Source organism: Salmo salar, chromosome ssa18 (assembly GCF_905237065.1).
Source record: "Salmo salar chromosome ssa18, Ssal_v3.1, whole genome shotgun sequence".
NCBI lineage: Eukaryota > Metazoa > Chordata > Actinopteri > Salmoniformes > Salmonidae > Salmo > Salmo salar.
In genome coordinates this window covers 78983320-79000862 of record NC_059459.1, presented here as the reverse complement: position 1 = coordinate 79000862, position 17543 = coordinate 78983320, and the positions used below count along the sequence as shown (strand labels likewise).

Below are 17543 nucleotides of genomic sequence, written 5' to 3'. Positions count from 1 at the left end.
TTCCATTATTAAGTAACTAGTGTTCCGTTATTAAAGTAACTAGTGTTCCATTATTAAGTAACTAGTATTATTAAGTAACTAGTGTTCCGTTATTAAAGTAACTAGTGTTCCGTTATTAAAGTAACTAGTGTTCCGTTATTAAGTGACTAGTGTTCCATTATTAAGTAATTAGTGTTCCATTATTAAGTAACTAGTGTTCCATTATTAAGTAACTAGTGTTCCATTATTTAGTAACTAGTGTTCCGTTATTAAAGTAACTAGTGTTCCGTTATTAAGTGACTAGTGTTCCATTAATTAAGTAACTAGTGTTCCATTAATTAAGTAACTAGTGTTCCATTATTAAGTAATTAGTGTTCCATTATTAAGTAACTAGTATTATTAAGTAACTAGTGTTCCATTATTAAGTAACTAGTGTTCCATTATTAAGTAACTAGTGTTCCATTATTAAGTAACTAGTGTTCCATTATTAAGTAACTAGTGTTCCATTATTAACGTAACTAGTGTTCCGTTAAGTAACTAGTGTTCCGTTATTAAGTGACTAGTGTTCCGTTATTAAGTAACTAGTGTTCCATTATTAAGTAACTAGTGTTCCGTTATTAAAGTAACTAGTGTTCCATTATTAAGTAACTAGTATTATTAAGTAACTAGTGTTTCATTAAAGTAACTAGTGTTTCATTAAAGTAACTAGTGTTCCGTTATTAAGTAACTATTGTTCCGTTATTTAAAGTGACTATTGTTCCGTTATTTAAAGTGACTAGGGTTCCGTTATTAAAGTGACTAGGGTTCCGTTATTAACGTAACTAGTGTTCCGTTATTAACGTAACTAGTGTTCCATTATTAAGTAACTAGTGTTCCATTATTAAGTAACTAGTGTTCCGTTATTAAAGTAACTAGTGTTCCATTATTAAGTAACTAGTATTATTAAGTAACTAGTGTTTCATTAAAGTAACTAGTGTTCCGTTATTAAGTAACTATTGTTCCGTTATTTAAAGTTACTAGGGTTCCGTTATTAAAGTGACTAGGGTTCCGTTATTAAAGTGACTAGGGTTCCGTTATTAAAGTGACTAGGGTTCCGTTATTAAAGTGACTAGGGTTCCGTTATTAAAGTAACTAGTGTTCCGTTATTAAAGTGACTAGTGTTCCGTTATTAAAGTGACTAGTGTTCCGTTATTAAGTGACTAGTGTTCCATTATTAAGTAACTAGTATTATTAAGTAACTAGTGTTCCATTATTAAGTAACTAGTATTATTAAGTAACTAGTGTTCCATTATTAAGTAACTAGTGTTCCGTTATTAAGGTAACTAGTGTTCCGTTATTAAGGTAACTAGTGTTCCGTTATTAAAGTAACTAGTGTTCCGTTATTAAGGTAACTAGTGTTTCATTATTAAGTAATTAGTGTTCCATTATTAAGTAACTAGTATTAAGTAACTAGTGTTCCATTATTAAGTAACGAGTGTTCCATTATTAAGTAATTAGTGTTCCATTATTAAGTAACTAGTGTTCCATTATTAAGTAACTAGTATTATTAAGTAACTCGTGTTCCGTTATTAAGTGACTAGTGTTCCGTTATTAAGTGACTAGTGTTCCGTTATTAAGTAACTAGTGTTCCATTATTAAGTAACTAGTGTTCCATTATTAAGTAACTAGTGTTCCGTTATTAAAGTAACTAGTGTTCCATTATTAAGTAACTAGTATTATTAAGTAACTAGTGTTTCATTAAAGTAACTAGTGTTCCGTTATTAAGTAACTATTGTTCCGTTATTTAAAGTGACTAGGGTTCCGTTATTAAAGTGACTAGGGTTCCGTTATTAAAGTGACTAGGGTTCCGTTATTAAAGTGACTAGGGTTCCGTTATTAAAGTGACTAGGGTTCCATTATTAAAGTAACTAGTGTTCCGTTATTAAAGTAACTAGTGTTCCGTTATTAAAGTGACTAGTGTTCCGTTAAGTGACTAGTGTTCCATTATTAAGTAACTAGTATTATTAAGTAACTAGTGTTCCATTATTAAGTAACTAGTATTATTAAGTAACTAGTGTTCCATTATTAAGTAACTAGTGTTCCGTTATTAAGGTAACTAGTGTTCCGTTATTAAGGTAACTAGTGTTCCATTATTAAGTAACTAGTATTATTATTAAGTAACTAGTATTATTAAGTAACTAGTGTTCCGTTATTAAAGTAACTAGTGTTCCGTTATTAAAGTGACTAGTGTTCCGTTATTAAGTGACTAGTGTTCCATTATTAAGTAACTAGTATTATTAAGTAACTAGTGTTCCATTATTAAGTAACTAGTATTATTAAGTAACTAGTGTTCCATTATTAAGTAACTAGTGTTCCGTTATTAAGGTAACTAGTGTTCCGTTATTAAGGTAACTAGTGTTCCATTATTAAGTAACTAGTATTATTATTAAGTAACTAGTATTATTAAGTAACTAGTGTTCCGTTATTAAAGTAACTAGTGTTCCGTTATTAAAGTAACTAGTGTTCCGTTATTAAAGTAACTAGTGTTCCGTTATTAAAGTAACTAGTGTTCCGTTATTAAAGTGACTAGTGTTCCGTTATTAAGTGACTAGTGTTCCATTATTAAGTAACTAGTATTATTAAGTAACTAGTGTTCCATTATTAAGTAACTAGTATTATTAAGTATCTAGTGTTCCGTTATTAACGTAACTAGTGTTCCGTTATTAACGTAACTAGTGTTCCGTTATTAACGTAACTAGTGTTCCGTTATTAACGTAACTAGTGTTCCGTTATTAAGTAACTAGTGTTCCGTTATTAAGTAACTAGCGTTCCGTTATTAAAGTAACTAGCGTTCCGTTATTAAAGTAACTAGTATTATTAAGTAACTAGTGTTCCATTATGAAGTAACTAGTATTATTAAGTAACTAGTGTTCCATTATTAAGTAACTAGTATTATTAAGTAACTAGTATTATTAAGTAACTTGTGTCCCATTATTAAAGTAACTAGTGTTCCATTATTAAGTAACTAGTATTATTAACTAGTGTTCCATTATTAAGTAACTAGTGTTCCGTTATTAAAGTTATCAAAGTAACTAGCGTTCCGTTATTAAAGTAACTAGTGTTCCGTTATTAAAGTAACTAGTGTTCCGTTATTATGTGACTAGTGTTCCGTTATTAAGTGACTAGTGTTCCGTTATTAAGTGACTAGTGTTCCGTTATTAAGTGACTAGTGTTCCGTTATTAAGTAACTAGTGTTCCATTATTAAGTAACTAGTATTATTAAGTAACTAGTATTATTAAGTAACTAGTGTTCTGTTATTAAAGTAACTAGTGTTCCGTAATTAAAGTAACTAGTGTTCCATTATTAAGTAACTAGTGTTCCATTATTAAGTAACTAGTGTTCCATTATTAAGTAACTAGTATTATTAAGTAACTAGTGTTCCGTTATTAAAGTAACTAGTGTTCCGTTATTAACGTAACTAGTGTTCCGTTATTAACGTAACTAGTGTTCCGTTATTAAGTGACTAGTGTTCCATTATTAAGGTAACTAGTGTTCCGTTATTAAAGTAACTAGTGTTCCGTTATTAAAGTAACTAGTGTTCCGTTATTAAGTAACTAGTGTTCCGTTATTAAAGTAACTAGTGTTCCATTATTAAGTAACTAGTGTTCCATTATTAAGTAACTAGTGTTCCATTATTAAGTAACTAGTGTTCCATTATTAAGTAACTAGTATTATTATTAAGTAACTAGTATTATTAAGTAACTAGTGTTCCGTTATTAAAGTAACTAGTGTTCCGTTATTAAAGTAACTAGTGTTCCGTTATTAAGTAACTAGTGTTCCGTTATTAAAGTAACTAGTGTTCCGTTATTAAAGTAACTAGTGTTCCGTTATTAAAGTAACTAGTGTTCCGTTATTAAAGTGACTAGTGTTCCGTTATTAAGTGACTAGTGTTCCATTATTAAGTAACTAGTATTATTAAGTAACTAGTGTTCCATTATTAAGTAACTAGTATTATTAAGTAACTAGTGTTCCGTTATTAACGTAACTAGTGTTCCGTTATTAACGTAACTAGTGTTCCGTTATTAACGTAACTAGTGTTCCGTTATTAACGTAACTAGTGTTCCGTTATTAACGTAACTAGTGTTCCGTTATTAACGTAACTAGTGTTCCGTTATTAACGTAACTAGTGTTCCGTTATTAACGTAACTAGTGTTCCGTTATTAACGTAACTAGTGTTCCGTTATTAAGTGACTAGTGTTCCGTTATTAAGTGACTAGTGTTCCGTTATTAAGTGACTAGTGTTAAGTAACTAGTGTTCCATTATTAAGTAACTAGTGTTCCGTTATTAAAGTAACTAGTGTTCCATTATTAAGTAACTAGTATTATTAAGTAACTAGTGTTCCGTTATTAAAGTAACTAGTGTTCCGTTATTAAAGTAACTAGTGTTCCGTTATTAAGTGACTAGTGTTCCATTATTAAGTAACTAGTGTTCCATTATTAAGTAACTAGTGTTCCGTTATTAAAGTAACTAGTGTTCCATTATTAAGTAACTAGTATTATTAAGTAACTAGTGTTTCATTAAAGTAACTAGTGTTCCGTTATTAAGTAACTATTGTTCCGTTATTTAAAGTGACTAGGGTTCCGTTATTAAAGTGACTAGGGTTCCGTTATTAAAGTGACTAGGGTTCCGTTATTAAAGTGACTAGGGTTCCGTTATTAAAGTGACTAGGGTTCCATTATTAAAGTAACTAGTGTTCCGTTATTAAAGTAACTAGTGTTCCGTTATTAAAGTGACTAGTGTTCCGTTATTAAGTGACTAGTGTTCCATTATTAAGTAACTAGTATTATTAAGTAACTAGTGTTCCATTATTAAGTAACTAGTATTATTAAGTAACTAGTGTTCCATTATTAAGTAACTAGTGTTCCGTTATTAAGGTAACTAGTGTTCCGTTATTAAGGTAACTAGTGTTCCATTATTAAGTAACTAGTATTATTATTAAGTAACTAGTATTATTAAGTAACTAGTGTTCCGTTATTAAAGTAACTAGTGTTCCGTTATTAAAGTAACTAGTGTTCCGTTATTAAAGTAACTAGTGTTCCGTTATTAAAGTAACTAGTGTTCCGTTATTAAAGTGACTAGTGTTCCGTTATTAAGTGACTAGTGTTCCATTATTAAGTAACTAGTATTATTAAGTAACTAGTGTTCCATTATTAAGTAACTAGTATTATTAAGTATCTAGTGTTCCGTTATTAACGTAACTAGTGTTCCGTTATTAACGTAACTAGTGTTCCGTTATTAACGTAACTAGTGTTCCGTTATTAACGTAACTAGTGTTCCGTTATTAAGTAACTAGTGTTCCGTTATTAAGTAACTAGCGTTCCGTTATTAAAGTAACTAGCGTTCCGTTATTAAAGTAACTAGTATTATTAAGTAACTAGTGTTCCATTATGAAGTAACTAGTATTATTAAGTAACTAGTGTTCCATTATTAAGTAACTAGTATTATTAAGTAACTAGTATTATTAAGTAACTTGTGTCCCATTATTAAAGTAACTAGTGTTCCATTATTAAGTAACTAGTATTATTAAGTAACTAGTATTATTAAGTAACTAGTGTCCCATTATTAAAGTAACTAGTGTTCCATTATTAAGTAACTAGTATTATTAACTAGTGTTCCATTATTAAGTAACTAGTGTTCCGTTATTAAAGTTATCAAAGTAACTAGCGTTCCGTTATTAAAGTAACTAGTGTTCCGTTATTAAAGTAACTAGTGTTCCGTTATTATGTGACTAGTGTTCCGTTATTAAGTGACTAGTGTTCCGTTATTAAGTGACTAGTGTTCCGTTATTAAGTGACTAGTGTTCCGTTATTAAGTAACTAGTGTTCCATTATTAAGTAACTAGTATTATTAAGTAACTAGTATTATTAAGTAACTAGTGTTCTGTTATTAAAGTAACTAGTGTTCCGTAATTAAAGTAACTAGTGTTCCGTTATTAAGTGACTAGTGTTCCATTATTAAGTGACTAGTGTTCCATTATTAAGTGACTAGTGTTCCATTATTAAGTAACTAGTGTTCCATTATTAAGTAACTAGTGTTCCATTATTAAGTAACTAGTATTATTAAGTAACTAGTGTTCCGTTATTAAAGTAACTAGTGTTCCGTTATTAACGTAACTAGTGTTCCGTTATTAACGTAACTAGTGTTCCGTTATTAAGTGACTAGTGTTCCATTATTAAGGTAACTAGTGTTCCGTTATTAAAGTAACTAGTGTTCCGTTATTAAAGTAACTAGTGTTCCGTTATTAAGTAACTAGTGTTCCGTTATTAAAGTAACTAGTGTTCCATTATTAAGTAACTAGTGTTCCATTATTAAGTAACTAGTGTTCCATTATTAAGTAACTAGTGTTCCATTATTAAGTAACTAGTATTATTATTAAGTAACTAGTATTATTAAGTAACTAGTGTTCCGTTATTAAAGTAACTAGTGTTCCGTTATTAAAGTAACTAGTGTTCCGTTATTAAGTAACTAGTGTTCCGTTATTAAAGTAACTAGTGTTCCGTTATTAAAGTAACTAGTGTTCCGTTATTAAAGTAACTAGTGTTCCGTTATTAAAGTGACTAGTGTTCCGTTATTAAGTGACTAGTGTTCCATTATTAAGTAACTAGTATTATTAAGTAACTAGTGTTCCATTATTAAGTAACTAGTATTATTAAGTAACTAGTGTTCCGTTATTAACGTAACTAGTGTTCCGTTATTAACGTAACTAGTGTTCCGTTATTAACGTAACTAGTGTTCCGTTATTAACGTAACTAGTGTTCCGTTATTAACGTAACTAGTGTTCCGTTATTAACGTAACTAGTGTTCCGTTATTAACGTAACTAGTGTTCCGTTATTAACGTAACTAGTGTTCCGTTATTAACGTAACTAGTGTTCCGTTATTAACGTAACTAGTGTTCCGTTATTAACGTAACTAGTGTTCCGTTATTAAGTGACTAGTGTTCCGTTATTAAGTGACTAGTGTTCCGTTATTAAGTGACTAGTGTTAAGTAACTAGTGTTCCGTTATTAAAGTAACTAGTGTTCCGTTATTAAAGTAACTAGTGTTCCGTTATTAAGTGACTAGTGTTCCATTATTAAGTAATTAGTGTTCCATTATTAAGTAACTAGTGTTCCATTATTAAGTAACTAGTGTTCCATTATTTAGTAACTAGTGTTCCGTTATTAAAGTAACTAGTGTTCCGTTATTAAAGTAACTAGTGTTCCGTTATTAAAGTAACTAGTGTTCCGTTATTAAGTGACTAGTGTTCCATTAATTAAGTAACTAGTGTTCCATTAATTAAGTAACTAGTGTTCCATTATTAAGTAATTAGTGTTCCATTATTAAGTAACTAGTATTATTAAGTAACTAGTGTTCCATTATTAAGTAACTAGTGTTCCATTATTAAGTAACTAGTGTTCCATTATTAAGTAACTAGTGTTCCATTATTAACGTAACTAGTGTTCCGTTAAGTAACTAGTGTTCCGTTATTAAGTGACTAGTGTTCCGTTATTAAGTAACTAGTGTTCCATTATTAAGTAACTAGTGTTCCGTTATTAAAGTAACTAGTGTTCCATTATTAAGTAACTAGTATTATTAAGTAACTAGTGTTTCATTAAAGTAACTAGTGTTTCATTAAAGTAACTAGTGTTCCGTTATTAAGTAACTATTGTTCCGTTATTTAAAGTGACTATTGTTCCGTTATTTAAAGTGACTAGGGTTCCGTTATTAAAGTGACTAGGGTTCCGTTATTAACGTAACTAGTGTTCCGTTATTAACGTAACTAGTGTTCCATTATTAAGTAACTAGTGTTCCATTATTAAGTAACTAGTGTTCCGTTATTAAAGTAACTAGTGTTCCATTATTAAGTAACTAGTATTATTAAGTAACTAGTGTTTCATTAAAGTAACTAGTGTTCCGTTATTAAGTAACTATTGTTCCGTTATTTAAAGTGACTAGGGTTCCGTTATTAAAGTGACTAGGGTTCCGTTATTAAAGTGACTAGGGTTCCGTTATTAAAGTGACTAGGGTTCCGTTATTAAAGTGACTAGGGTTCCATTATTAAAGTAACTAGTGTTCCGTTATTAAAGTAACTAGTGTTCCGTTATTAAAGTGACTAGTGTTCCGTTATTAAAGTGACTAGTGTTCCGTTATTAAGTGACTAGTGTTCCATTATTAAGTAACTAGTATTATTAAGTAACTAGTGTTCCATTATTAAGTAACTAGTATTATTAAGTAACTAGTGTTCCATTATTAAGTAACTAGTGTTCCGTTATTAAGGTAACTAGTGTTCCGTTATTAAGGTAACTAGTGTTCCGTTATTAAAGTAACTAGTGTTCCGTTATTAAGGTAACTAGTGTTTCATTATTAAGTAATTAGTGTTCCATTATTAAGTAACTAGTATTAAGTAACTAGTGTTCCATTATTAAGTAACTAGTGTTCCATTATTAAGTAATTAGTGTTCCATTATTAAGTAACTAGTGTTCCATTATTAAGTAACTAGTATTATTAAGTAACTCGTGTTCCGTTATTAAGTGACTAGTGTTCCGTTATTAAGTGACTAGTGTTCCGTTATTAAGTGACTAGTGTTCCGTTATTAAGTGACTAGTGTTCCGTTATTAAGTGACTAGTGTTCCGTTATTAAGTGACTAGTGTTCCATTATTAAGTAACTAGTATTAAGTAACTAGTGTTCCATTATTATGTAACTAGTGTTCCGTTATTAAAGTAACTAGTGTTCCGTTATTAAAGTAACTAGTGTTCCATTATTAAGTAACTAGTATTATTAAGTAACTAGTGTTCCATTATTATGTAACTAGTGTTCCGTTATTAAAGTAACTAGTGTTCCGTTATTAAAGTAACTAGTGTTCCATTATTAAGTAACTAGTATTATTAAGTAACTAGTGTTCCGTTATTAAGTGAATAGTGTTCCGTTATTAAGTAACTAGTGTTCCATTATTAAGTAACTAGTGTTCCATTATTAAGTAACTAGTGTTCCGTTATTAAAGTAACTAGTGTTCCGTTATTAAGTAACTAGTGTTCCGTTATTAAAGTAACGAGTGTTCCGTTATTAAAGTAACTAGTGTTCCGTTATTAAAGTAACTAGTGTTCCGTTATTAAAGTAACTAGTGTTCCGTTATTAAGTGACTAGTGTTCCATTAATTAAGTAACTAGTGTTCCATTATTAAGTAATTAGTGTTATTAAGTAACTAGTGTTCCATTATTAAGTAACTAGTGTTCCGTTATTAACGTAACTAGTGTTCCATTATTAAATAACTAGTATTATTAAGTAACTAGTGTTCCATTAAAGTAACTAGTGTTCCGTTATTAAGTAACTATTGTTCCGTTATTTAAAGTGACTAGGGTTCCGTTATTAAAGTGACTAGGGTTCCGTTATTAAAGTGACTAGGGTTCCGTTATTAAAGTGACTAGGGTTCCATTATTAAAGTAACTAGTGTTCCGTTATTAAAGTGACTAGTGTTCCGTTATTAAAGTAACTAGGGTTCCGTTATTAAAGTAACTAGGGTTCCGTTATTAAGTAACTACCTTTACTGACCTCGCCTTCTGGATTGTAGCGGTGTGAACAGGCAGTGGCTCGGGTGGTTGTTGTCCTTGATGATCTTTTTGGCCTTCCTGTGACATCGGGTGGTGTAGGTGTCCTGGAGGGCAGGTAGTTTGCCCCCGGTGATGTGTACGCTGAGGAGCTTGAAGCTTTCTGCCTTCTCCACTGCTGTTCATTTGATGTGGATAAGGGGGTGCTCCCTCTGCTGTTTCCTGAAGTCACGATCAAGTCCTTCGTTTTCTTGAAGTCGAGGGAGAGGTTATTTTCCTGGCACCACTCCACCAGGGCCCTCACCGCCTCCCTGTAGGCTGTCTCGTCATCGTTGGTAATCAGACCTACTACTGTTGTGTCGTCTGGGAACTTGATGATTGAGTTGGAGGCGTAAAGTATATATCCAGAAGGGTTGTCTCCTCCTCTTGGTGACACTTCCACCTGGAATTGAAGAGAAGACACACTGTTAGAGCACTGGACAAAGTGACAAGCAACAAGGTTATTTTCATCCTTGCTTCAGCTCTGTTTCAAGCATCTGGATGTCTGGCCCATGTACATGTTGTCACTAACACAGAGTAGGATGTAAATCACATGTCATGTGACCACGTCTTTAACACAACCTTTTTTCCAGACCTAGGGTGTCGGAACTCTGAGGTTTTTACCAGAGACCTCATGATACGATAATCCTCATTCAGTCCTAACGGCTGCAGGGCATCAAGGCTGTATAGCTAGGTAACCTCTGTATCAAGGCTGTATAGCTAGGTATCCTCTGTATCAAGGCTGTATAGCTGGGTAACCTCTGTATCCAGGCTGTATAGCTAGGTAACCTCTGTATCAAGGCTGTATAGCTAGGTAACCTCTGTATCCAGGCTGTATAGCTGGGTAACCTCTGTATCCAGGCTGTATAGCTGGGTAACCTCTGTATCCAGGCTGTATAGCTGGGTAACCTCTGTATCCAGGCTGTATAGCTGGGTAACCTCTGTATCAAGGCTGTATAGCTGGGTAACCTCTGTATCCAGGCTGTATAGCTGGGTAACCTCTGTATCAAGGCTGTATAGCAGGGTAACCTCTGTATCAAGGCTGTATAGCTGGGTAACCTCTGTATCCAGGCTGTATAGCTGGGTAACCTCTGTATGCAGGCTGTATAGCTGGGTAACCTCTGTATCCAGGCTGTATAGCTGGGTAACCTCTGTATCCAGGCTGTATAGCTGGGTAACCTCTGTATCCAGGCTGTATAGCTGGGTAACCTCTGTATGCAGGCTGTATAGCTAGGTAACCTCTGTATCCAGGCTGTATAGCTAGGTAACCTCTGTATCCAGGCTGTATAGCTGGGTAACCTCTGTATCAAGGCTGTATAGCTAGGTAACCTCTGTATCAAGGCTGTATAGCTGGGTAACCTCTGTATCAAGGCTGTATAGCTAGGTAACCTCTGTATCAAGGCTGTATAGCTGGGTAACCTCTGTATCCAGGCTGTATAGCTGGGTAACCTCTGTATCCAGGCTGTATAGCTGGGTAACCTCTGTATCCAGGCTGTATAGCTGGGTAACCTCTGTATCCAGGCTGTATAGCTGGGTAACCTCTGTATCCAGGCTGTATAGCTGGGTAACCTCTGTATCAAGGCTGTATAGCAGGGTAACCTCTGTATCAAGGCTGTATAGCTGGGTAACCTCTGTATCCAGGCTGTATAGCTGGGTAACCTCTGTATCAAGGCTGTATAGCTGGGTAACCTCTGTATCAAGGCTGTATAGCTGGGTAACCTCTGTATCCAGGCTGTATAGCTGGGTAACCTCTGTATGCAGGCTGTATAGCTGGGTAACCTCTGTATCAAGGCTGTATAGCTGGGTAACCTCTGTATCAAGGCTGTATAGCTGGGTAACCTCTGTATCAAGGCTGTATAGCTGGGTAACCTCTGTATCAAGGCTGTATAGCTGGGTAACCTCTGTATGCAGGCTGTATAGCTGGGTAACCTCTGTATCCAGGCTGTATAGCTGGGTAACCTCTGTATCCAGGCTGTATAGCTAGGTAACCTCTGTATCAAGGATGTATAGCTGGGTAACCTCTGTATCCAGGCTGTATAGCTGGGTAACCTCTGTATCAAGGATGTATAGCTGGGTAACCTCTGTATCCAGGCTGTATAGCTGGGTAACCTCTGTATGCAGGATGTATAGCTGGGTAACCTCTGTATCAAGGCTGTATAGCTGGGTAACCTCTGTATCAAGGCTGTATAGCTGGGTAACCTCTGTATCAAGGCTGTATAGGTAACCTCTGCTCCTCTCCTTCTCTCCAGACTCCCTGCAGCTCTCTGTCTCTGAAGAGGAGGTTCCCCCTGAGCAGCAGCACTGTGAGCAGGAGTGGAGCCCCAGTCTGGGGCAGGAGGACCCAGAGCCCACACAGATTAAAGAGGAACAGGAGGAAGTCAGGACCAGTCAGGAGGAAGAGCAGCTTCAAGGGGTGGAGCCTGATATCATAGAGTTCATATTTACTCCTTCCTGTGTGAAAAGTGAATGTGATCAGGAGGACCCAGTTCAGTCCTTGACTCTTCCCCAAACCCAGATTGTGGAGAACAGAGAGAGAGATTCTAAACCAGTGAATCTCAAACCTTTTGGCATTGTGACCAACCTAAACGGTCTTTACATTCCCTGTGACCCTCCAGATAATCAAAACAATGCCTCCAGCCACAGCTCAGCTGTAAGCAGCGACACAGTAGGACTTGATATCAGTCCACCATTGGAGAAACACTGTTCCAAACCCAGCACCACATCTAGAAGAACTCACCACTGCCGTGACTGTGGTGAAACATTTGCTCTGAAAGCTGACCTGCAGAGACATGTGACTCTCATCAAGAACAGACTCAGTGAATGTAGATTCTGCAAAAAACGCTACAACTCCACCTGTAAACTGAAGGCCCATGTCCAACTCTGTCACAGTGGTAAACCCTGCACCTGCCCTGTTTGTGGAAAGATCTTCAAACAAAAAGGGCATCTGTCCAGGCACATGATGATTCACACAGGAGAGAAACCTTTTAGCTGTGGTGACTGCGGGAAAAGTTTCAATCTCAAGAAGACACTAATTGAACATATACGGACTCACACAGGAGAGAAACCTTTTAGCTGTGGTGACTGTGGGAAAAGCTTCAGTGTCAATAGGAACCTAATTAAGCACAAACTGACTCACACAGGAGAGAAACAACATGGCTGCTCAGTCTGTGGTAAAAGATTCATTCAGAAGACTAATCTGCTGAGGCATGTTAAAAACAACCACAAAGAATAAAAACAAGACAAAGGAAGAAAGAAAGTAAATGAGGACACAGAGAGGGGACTAAGAGAGTATTGAGATACACCTGTGGACCAACTGTAACTGGTCCTCCTGATCCTGCTCAGTCCAATGTCACAGTAATGGTCTAATGTGTGTGTGTGTGTGTGTGTGTGTGTATGTATGTATGTATGTATGTATGTATGTATGTATGTATGTATGTATGTATGCTGCTTCTTTGTTCATTAAAGGGGCAATCTGCAGTTCAGACAACAACAAAGCAGACACCCCGACACTGGTAAACATCTTAGGGATGTGGTTGGAGAATTGTAAATACTCAAATTGATAGACGGATATCAAATTTGCATGTTGCTACTTTGTTCATTAAAGGTACCATCAGAGGTGTGCAGTCGTGGCCAAAAGTTTTGAGAATGACGCAAATATTAATTTTCACACAGTCTGCTGCCTCAGTTTGTATGATGGCAATTTGCATATACTCCAGAATGTTATGAAAAGTGATCAGATGAATTGCAAAGTCCCTCTTTGCCATGCAAATGAACTGAGTCCCAAAAAACATTTCCACTGCATTTCAGCCCTGCCACAAAAGGACCAGCTGACATCATGTCAGTGATTATTTCATTAACACAGGTGTGAGTGTTGACGAGGACAAGGCTGAAGATCACTCTGTCATGCTGATTGAGTTCGAATAACAGACTGGAAGCTTCAAAAGAAGGGTGGTGCTTGGAATCATTGTTCTTCCTCTGTCAACCATGGTTACCTGCAAGGAAACGTGCCGTCATCATTGCTTTGCACAAAAAGGGCTTCACAGGCAGGGATATTGCTGGCAGTAAGATTGCACCTAAATCAACCACTTATCGGATCATCAAGAACTTCAAGGAGAGCGGTTCAATTGTTGTGATGAAGGCTTCAGGGCGCCCAAGTAAGTCCAGCAAGCGCCAGGACGTCTCCTAAAGTTGATTCAGCTGCGGGATCGGGGCACCGCCAGTACAGAGCTTGCTCAGGAATGGCAGCAGGCAGGTGTGAGTGCATCTGCACGATGAGGCAAGACTTTTGGGAGGATGGCCTGGTGTCAAGAAGGAGAGCAAAGAAGCGACTTTTGTCCAGGAAAAACATCAGGGACAGACTGATATTCTGCAAAAGGTACAGGGATTGGACTGCTGAGGACTGGGGTAAAGTCATTTTCTCTGATGAATCCCCTTTCAGATTGTTTGGGGCATCTGGGAAAAAAGCTTGTCCGCAGAAGATAAAGTGAGCGCTACCATCAGTCCTGTGTCATGCCAACAGTAAAGCATCCTGAGACCATTCATGTGTGGGGTTGCTTCTCAGCCAAGGGAGTGGGCTCACTCACAATTTTGCCTAAGAACACAGCCATGAATAAAGAATGGTACCAACACATCCTCCGAGAGCAACTTCTCCCAACCATCCAGGAACAGTTTGGTGACGAACAATTCCTTTTCCAGCATGATGGAGCACCTTGCCATAAGGCAAAAGGGATAACTAAGTGGCTCGGGGAACAAAACATCAATATTTTGGGTCCATGGCCAGGAAACTCCCCCGACCTTAATCCCATTGAGAACTTGTGGTCAATCCTCAAGAGGCGGGTGGACAAACAAAAACCCACAAATTCTGACAAACTCCAAGCATTGATTATGCAAGAATGGGCTGCCATCAGTCAGGATGTGGCCCAGAAGTTAATTGACAGCATGCCAGGGTGGATTGCAGAGGTCTTGAAAAACAAGGGTCAACACTGCAAATATTGACTCTTTGCATCAACTTCATGTAATTGTCAATAAAAGCCTTTGACACTTATGAAATGCTTGTAATTATACTTCAGTATTCCATAGTAACATCTGACAAAAATATCTAAAGACACTGAAGCAGCAAACTTTGTGAAAATTAATATTTGTCATTCTCAAAACTTTTGGCCACAACTGTACACTACAATGCAAGATTTAGTTAGCTAGTTAACTTGCCAAAATATTCAGAAATAACTTTGTATGGAGAAAGATAATTGACTCAACAAACAAACAACGTACGTTAGTGTAGATTTCTTAATGATCCAGAAGATCTCTAGGTATTTCTGGTTGCTTAATAAAGTTATCTGTTTCATTGACCCTGCTTTGTAGTGTACCCATCTGCAGTTCAAACAAGAACAAAGTGGGAAACCTGCCACTGTTTTGGTAAACAACTGAGGGAAAGGGTAGGAGAAATGTAAATATTCAGACATATCTTTGGATGCCAGGACTGATCACCCATGAGATCAAAATAATAGTTTTAACCATATTATGTGGCTATACAGTGTTTGGTTGAAATGACATTGTTTTACAAGCAATGGAGTAAAATATGCTTAGTGTTTTAGGTTCATATGTTTTGTGTTCTGGTGGGGTATGACTATCCAAAGTCCAAAATGCGATGTACAAATCCCAGATTGCCCCTTAAAACCCCTTAAAAGTTCATTGACACACCTGTGCGTCACACAGCGACGTCATTTTGAATATAGAATAGCTCCGTGTGTATTTATTATAGTGTCTGCAGCTCAATCCCCTCTTTCCGTCGACATAAAGTTTGCAGCTATTCTATAACATGGGGCTTGTGAAAGAGTCCTTTCTCTACACATGAGAAGCTCTGGACAAGAAAATATTCACAGAATCATGTGTTAAACCCAAACTACAAACTGATGTCACCAATATCGAAAGGAGAGACTATGTTTGGCTCTATGACATCTACAAGCTTTAAGGCAGTCCTCTGAACTCTGTCGCGGACTACGTCATTTCGAAGAGGTGACACAAAACCGACTGTCCCGACCAAACCGTTGGTGCAACAAACAAATGTCACCAATATTCAGTGCTGTAAAGTACTTAGGTAAAAGTACTTTAAAGTACTACTTAAGTAGTTTTTTGGGGGTATCTGTACTATTTATATTTTTGACAACTTTTACTTCACTACATTCCTAATGAAAATAATGTACACGGTCAATTTCATGCACTTATCAAGAGAACACGTGGTCATCCCTACAGCCTCCGATCTGGCAGACTCACTAAATATAAATGCATCGTTTGTAAATAATGTTGGAGTTGTTAGGTTCTTATTTTTCAGAGTAAATAACTCACGGACACTAGAGAAGCTTTAACCAAGTTTAATCATTCCCAAAGGTTCTGTACAGCTGTAATCAGACAGCAAAACATTTCTTTCTTCACAGTTATATACATCCTACTTAAAACACTCCTCCTCCAATCCTTACAGTTTATGGCTCCACAGGAAACTAATGAAGAGGATAACAGGATAACAAACCTTTATTACTGCCATAAGAGAATCTGTCCTCACCTCCTGACCTCAACACATTCCTTCATCTAATACATGTCCATTGTTTTTCTTCAGAGAACCATTAACTTTTGACATAACCCAGTCTCTTTCATTCCCTATCTCCATGATCAAAGTTTAGCCGATTCCAACAGAGTGTACCCCTGACTATCCGTACATTAAAAAATACAGGAAATGGTGCCGTCTGCTCTGCTTAGTAGAAGGAATTTGAAATTATTTATACTTTTAATTTTGATACGTAAGTATATTTAGAACCAAAAGCTTTTAGACTTTTACTCAAGTAGTATTTTACTGGGTGACTTTCACTTTTTACTTGAGTAACTTTCTATCAAGGTATCTTTACTTGTATGACAATTGGGTACTTTTTCCACCACTACCAATTTTGAAAACTCTCACGAATGCGAAGGTGTCTGTTGTTGTGCTTTACAAGCTCCAGGGGAGTCGTCTGAAGGTAACCCAGTACCAGGCTGTAAGTGCATAGGGTATAATGTGTAAAAATAAAGAAAAACCCTTGAATGAGTAGGTGTGTCCAAACTTTTGACTGGTACTGTGTGTGTATATATATATATATATATATATATATATCCACACACATACAGTGCATTCGAAAAGTATTCAGACCCTTTGACTTTTTCCACATTTTGTTACGTTACAGCCTTATTCTAAAATTGATGTAATACATTTTTTTCCTCATCGATCTAAACACAATACCCCATAATGACAAAGAGAAAATAGGTTTTAGATATTTTTGCAAATGTATACATTTTTTTAAAGAGATACCTTGTTTACATAAGTATTCAGATCCTTTGCTATGAGACTCTAAATTGAGTTCAGGTGCATCCTGTTTCCATTGATCATCCTTGATGTTTCTACCATTTGATTGGAGTCCACCTGTGATAAATTCAATTGATTGGACATGATTTGGAAAGACACACACCTGTCTATATAAGGTCCCACAGTTGACAGTGCATGTCAGAGCAAAAACCAAGTCATGAGGTCGAAGGAATTGTCCGTAGAGCTCCGAGACATGATTGTGTCGAAGCGCAGGTCTGGGGAAGGGTACCAAAAACAATCTGCAGCATTGAAGGTCCCCAAGAACACACAAAACTTGTATCTTTGACCATCATTCTATCTCCCACACAGCAAATCCACTCCCGCTTGTCTCCAATTCCACATACCAACCCTCAGCTTCCCTCAGCCCATCCCATCTATCTCTGCTGGCCACCCACTTCAGGTTTCTACGCAACACATATCTTTCAACTATACTGTGATGTTTAACGTACAATTTCAATCTATCTAATCGAAAAGAATCCACAGATTGCGAGTTGAAGATAAATACTTTTACTAAGAGTATTAGTATATTGGTAATTGACTAACCTGGTCTCTCCAGATCTTCTAACAT

At 35.9% G+C, this 17543-nt stretch overlaps 1 protein-coding gene across 1 annotated transcript in view; it reads left to right on the top strand.

The window, feature by feature from the left end:
* Positions 1-13252, top strand: part of LOC106578119 (zinc finger protein 260) — a 116610-nt gene extending 103358 nt beyond the window's left edge. Inside the window, exon 4 of the mRNA XM_014156732.2 lies at positions 11835-13252. Coding sequence (XP_014012207.2) covers positions 11835-12817 — 983 coding nt within the window. The 3' untranslated portion in view covers positions 12818-13252. The remainder of the gene's footprint in view (positions 1-11834) is intronic.
* Positions 13253-17543: the final 4291 nt, after the last annotated feature.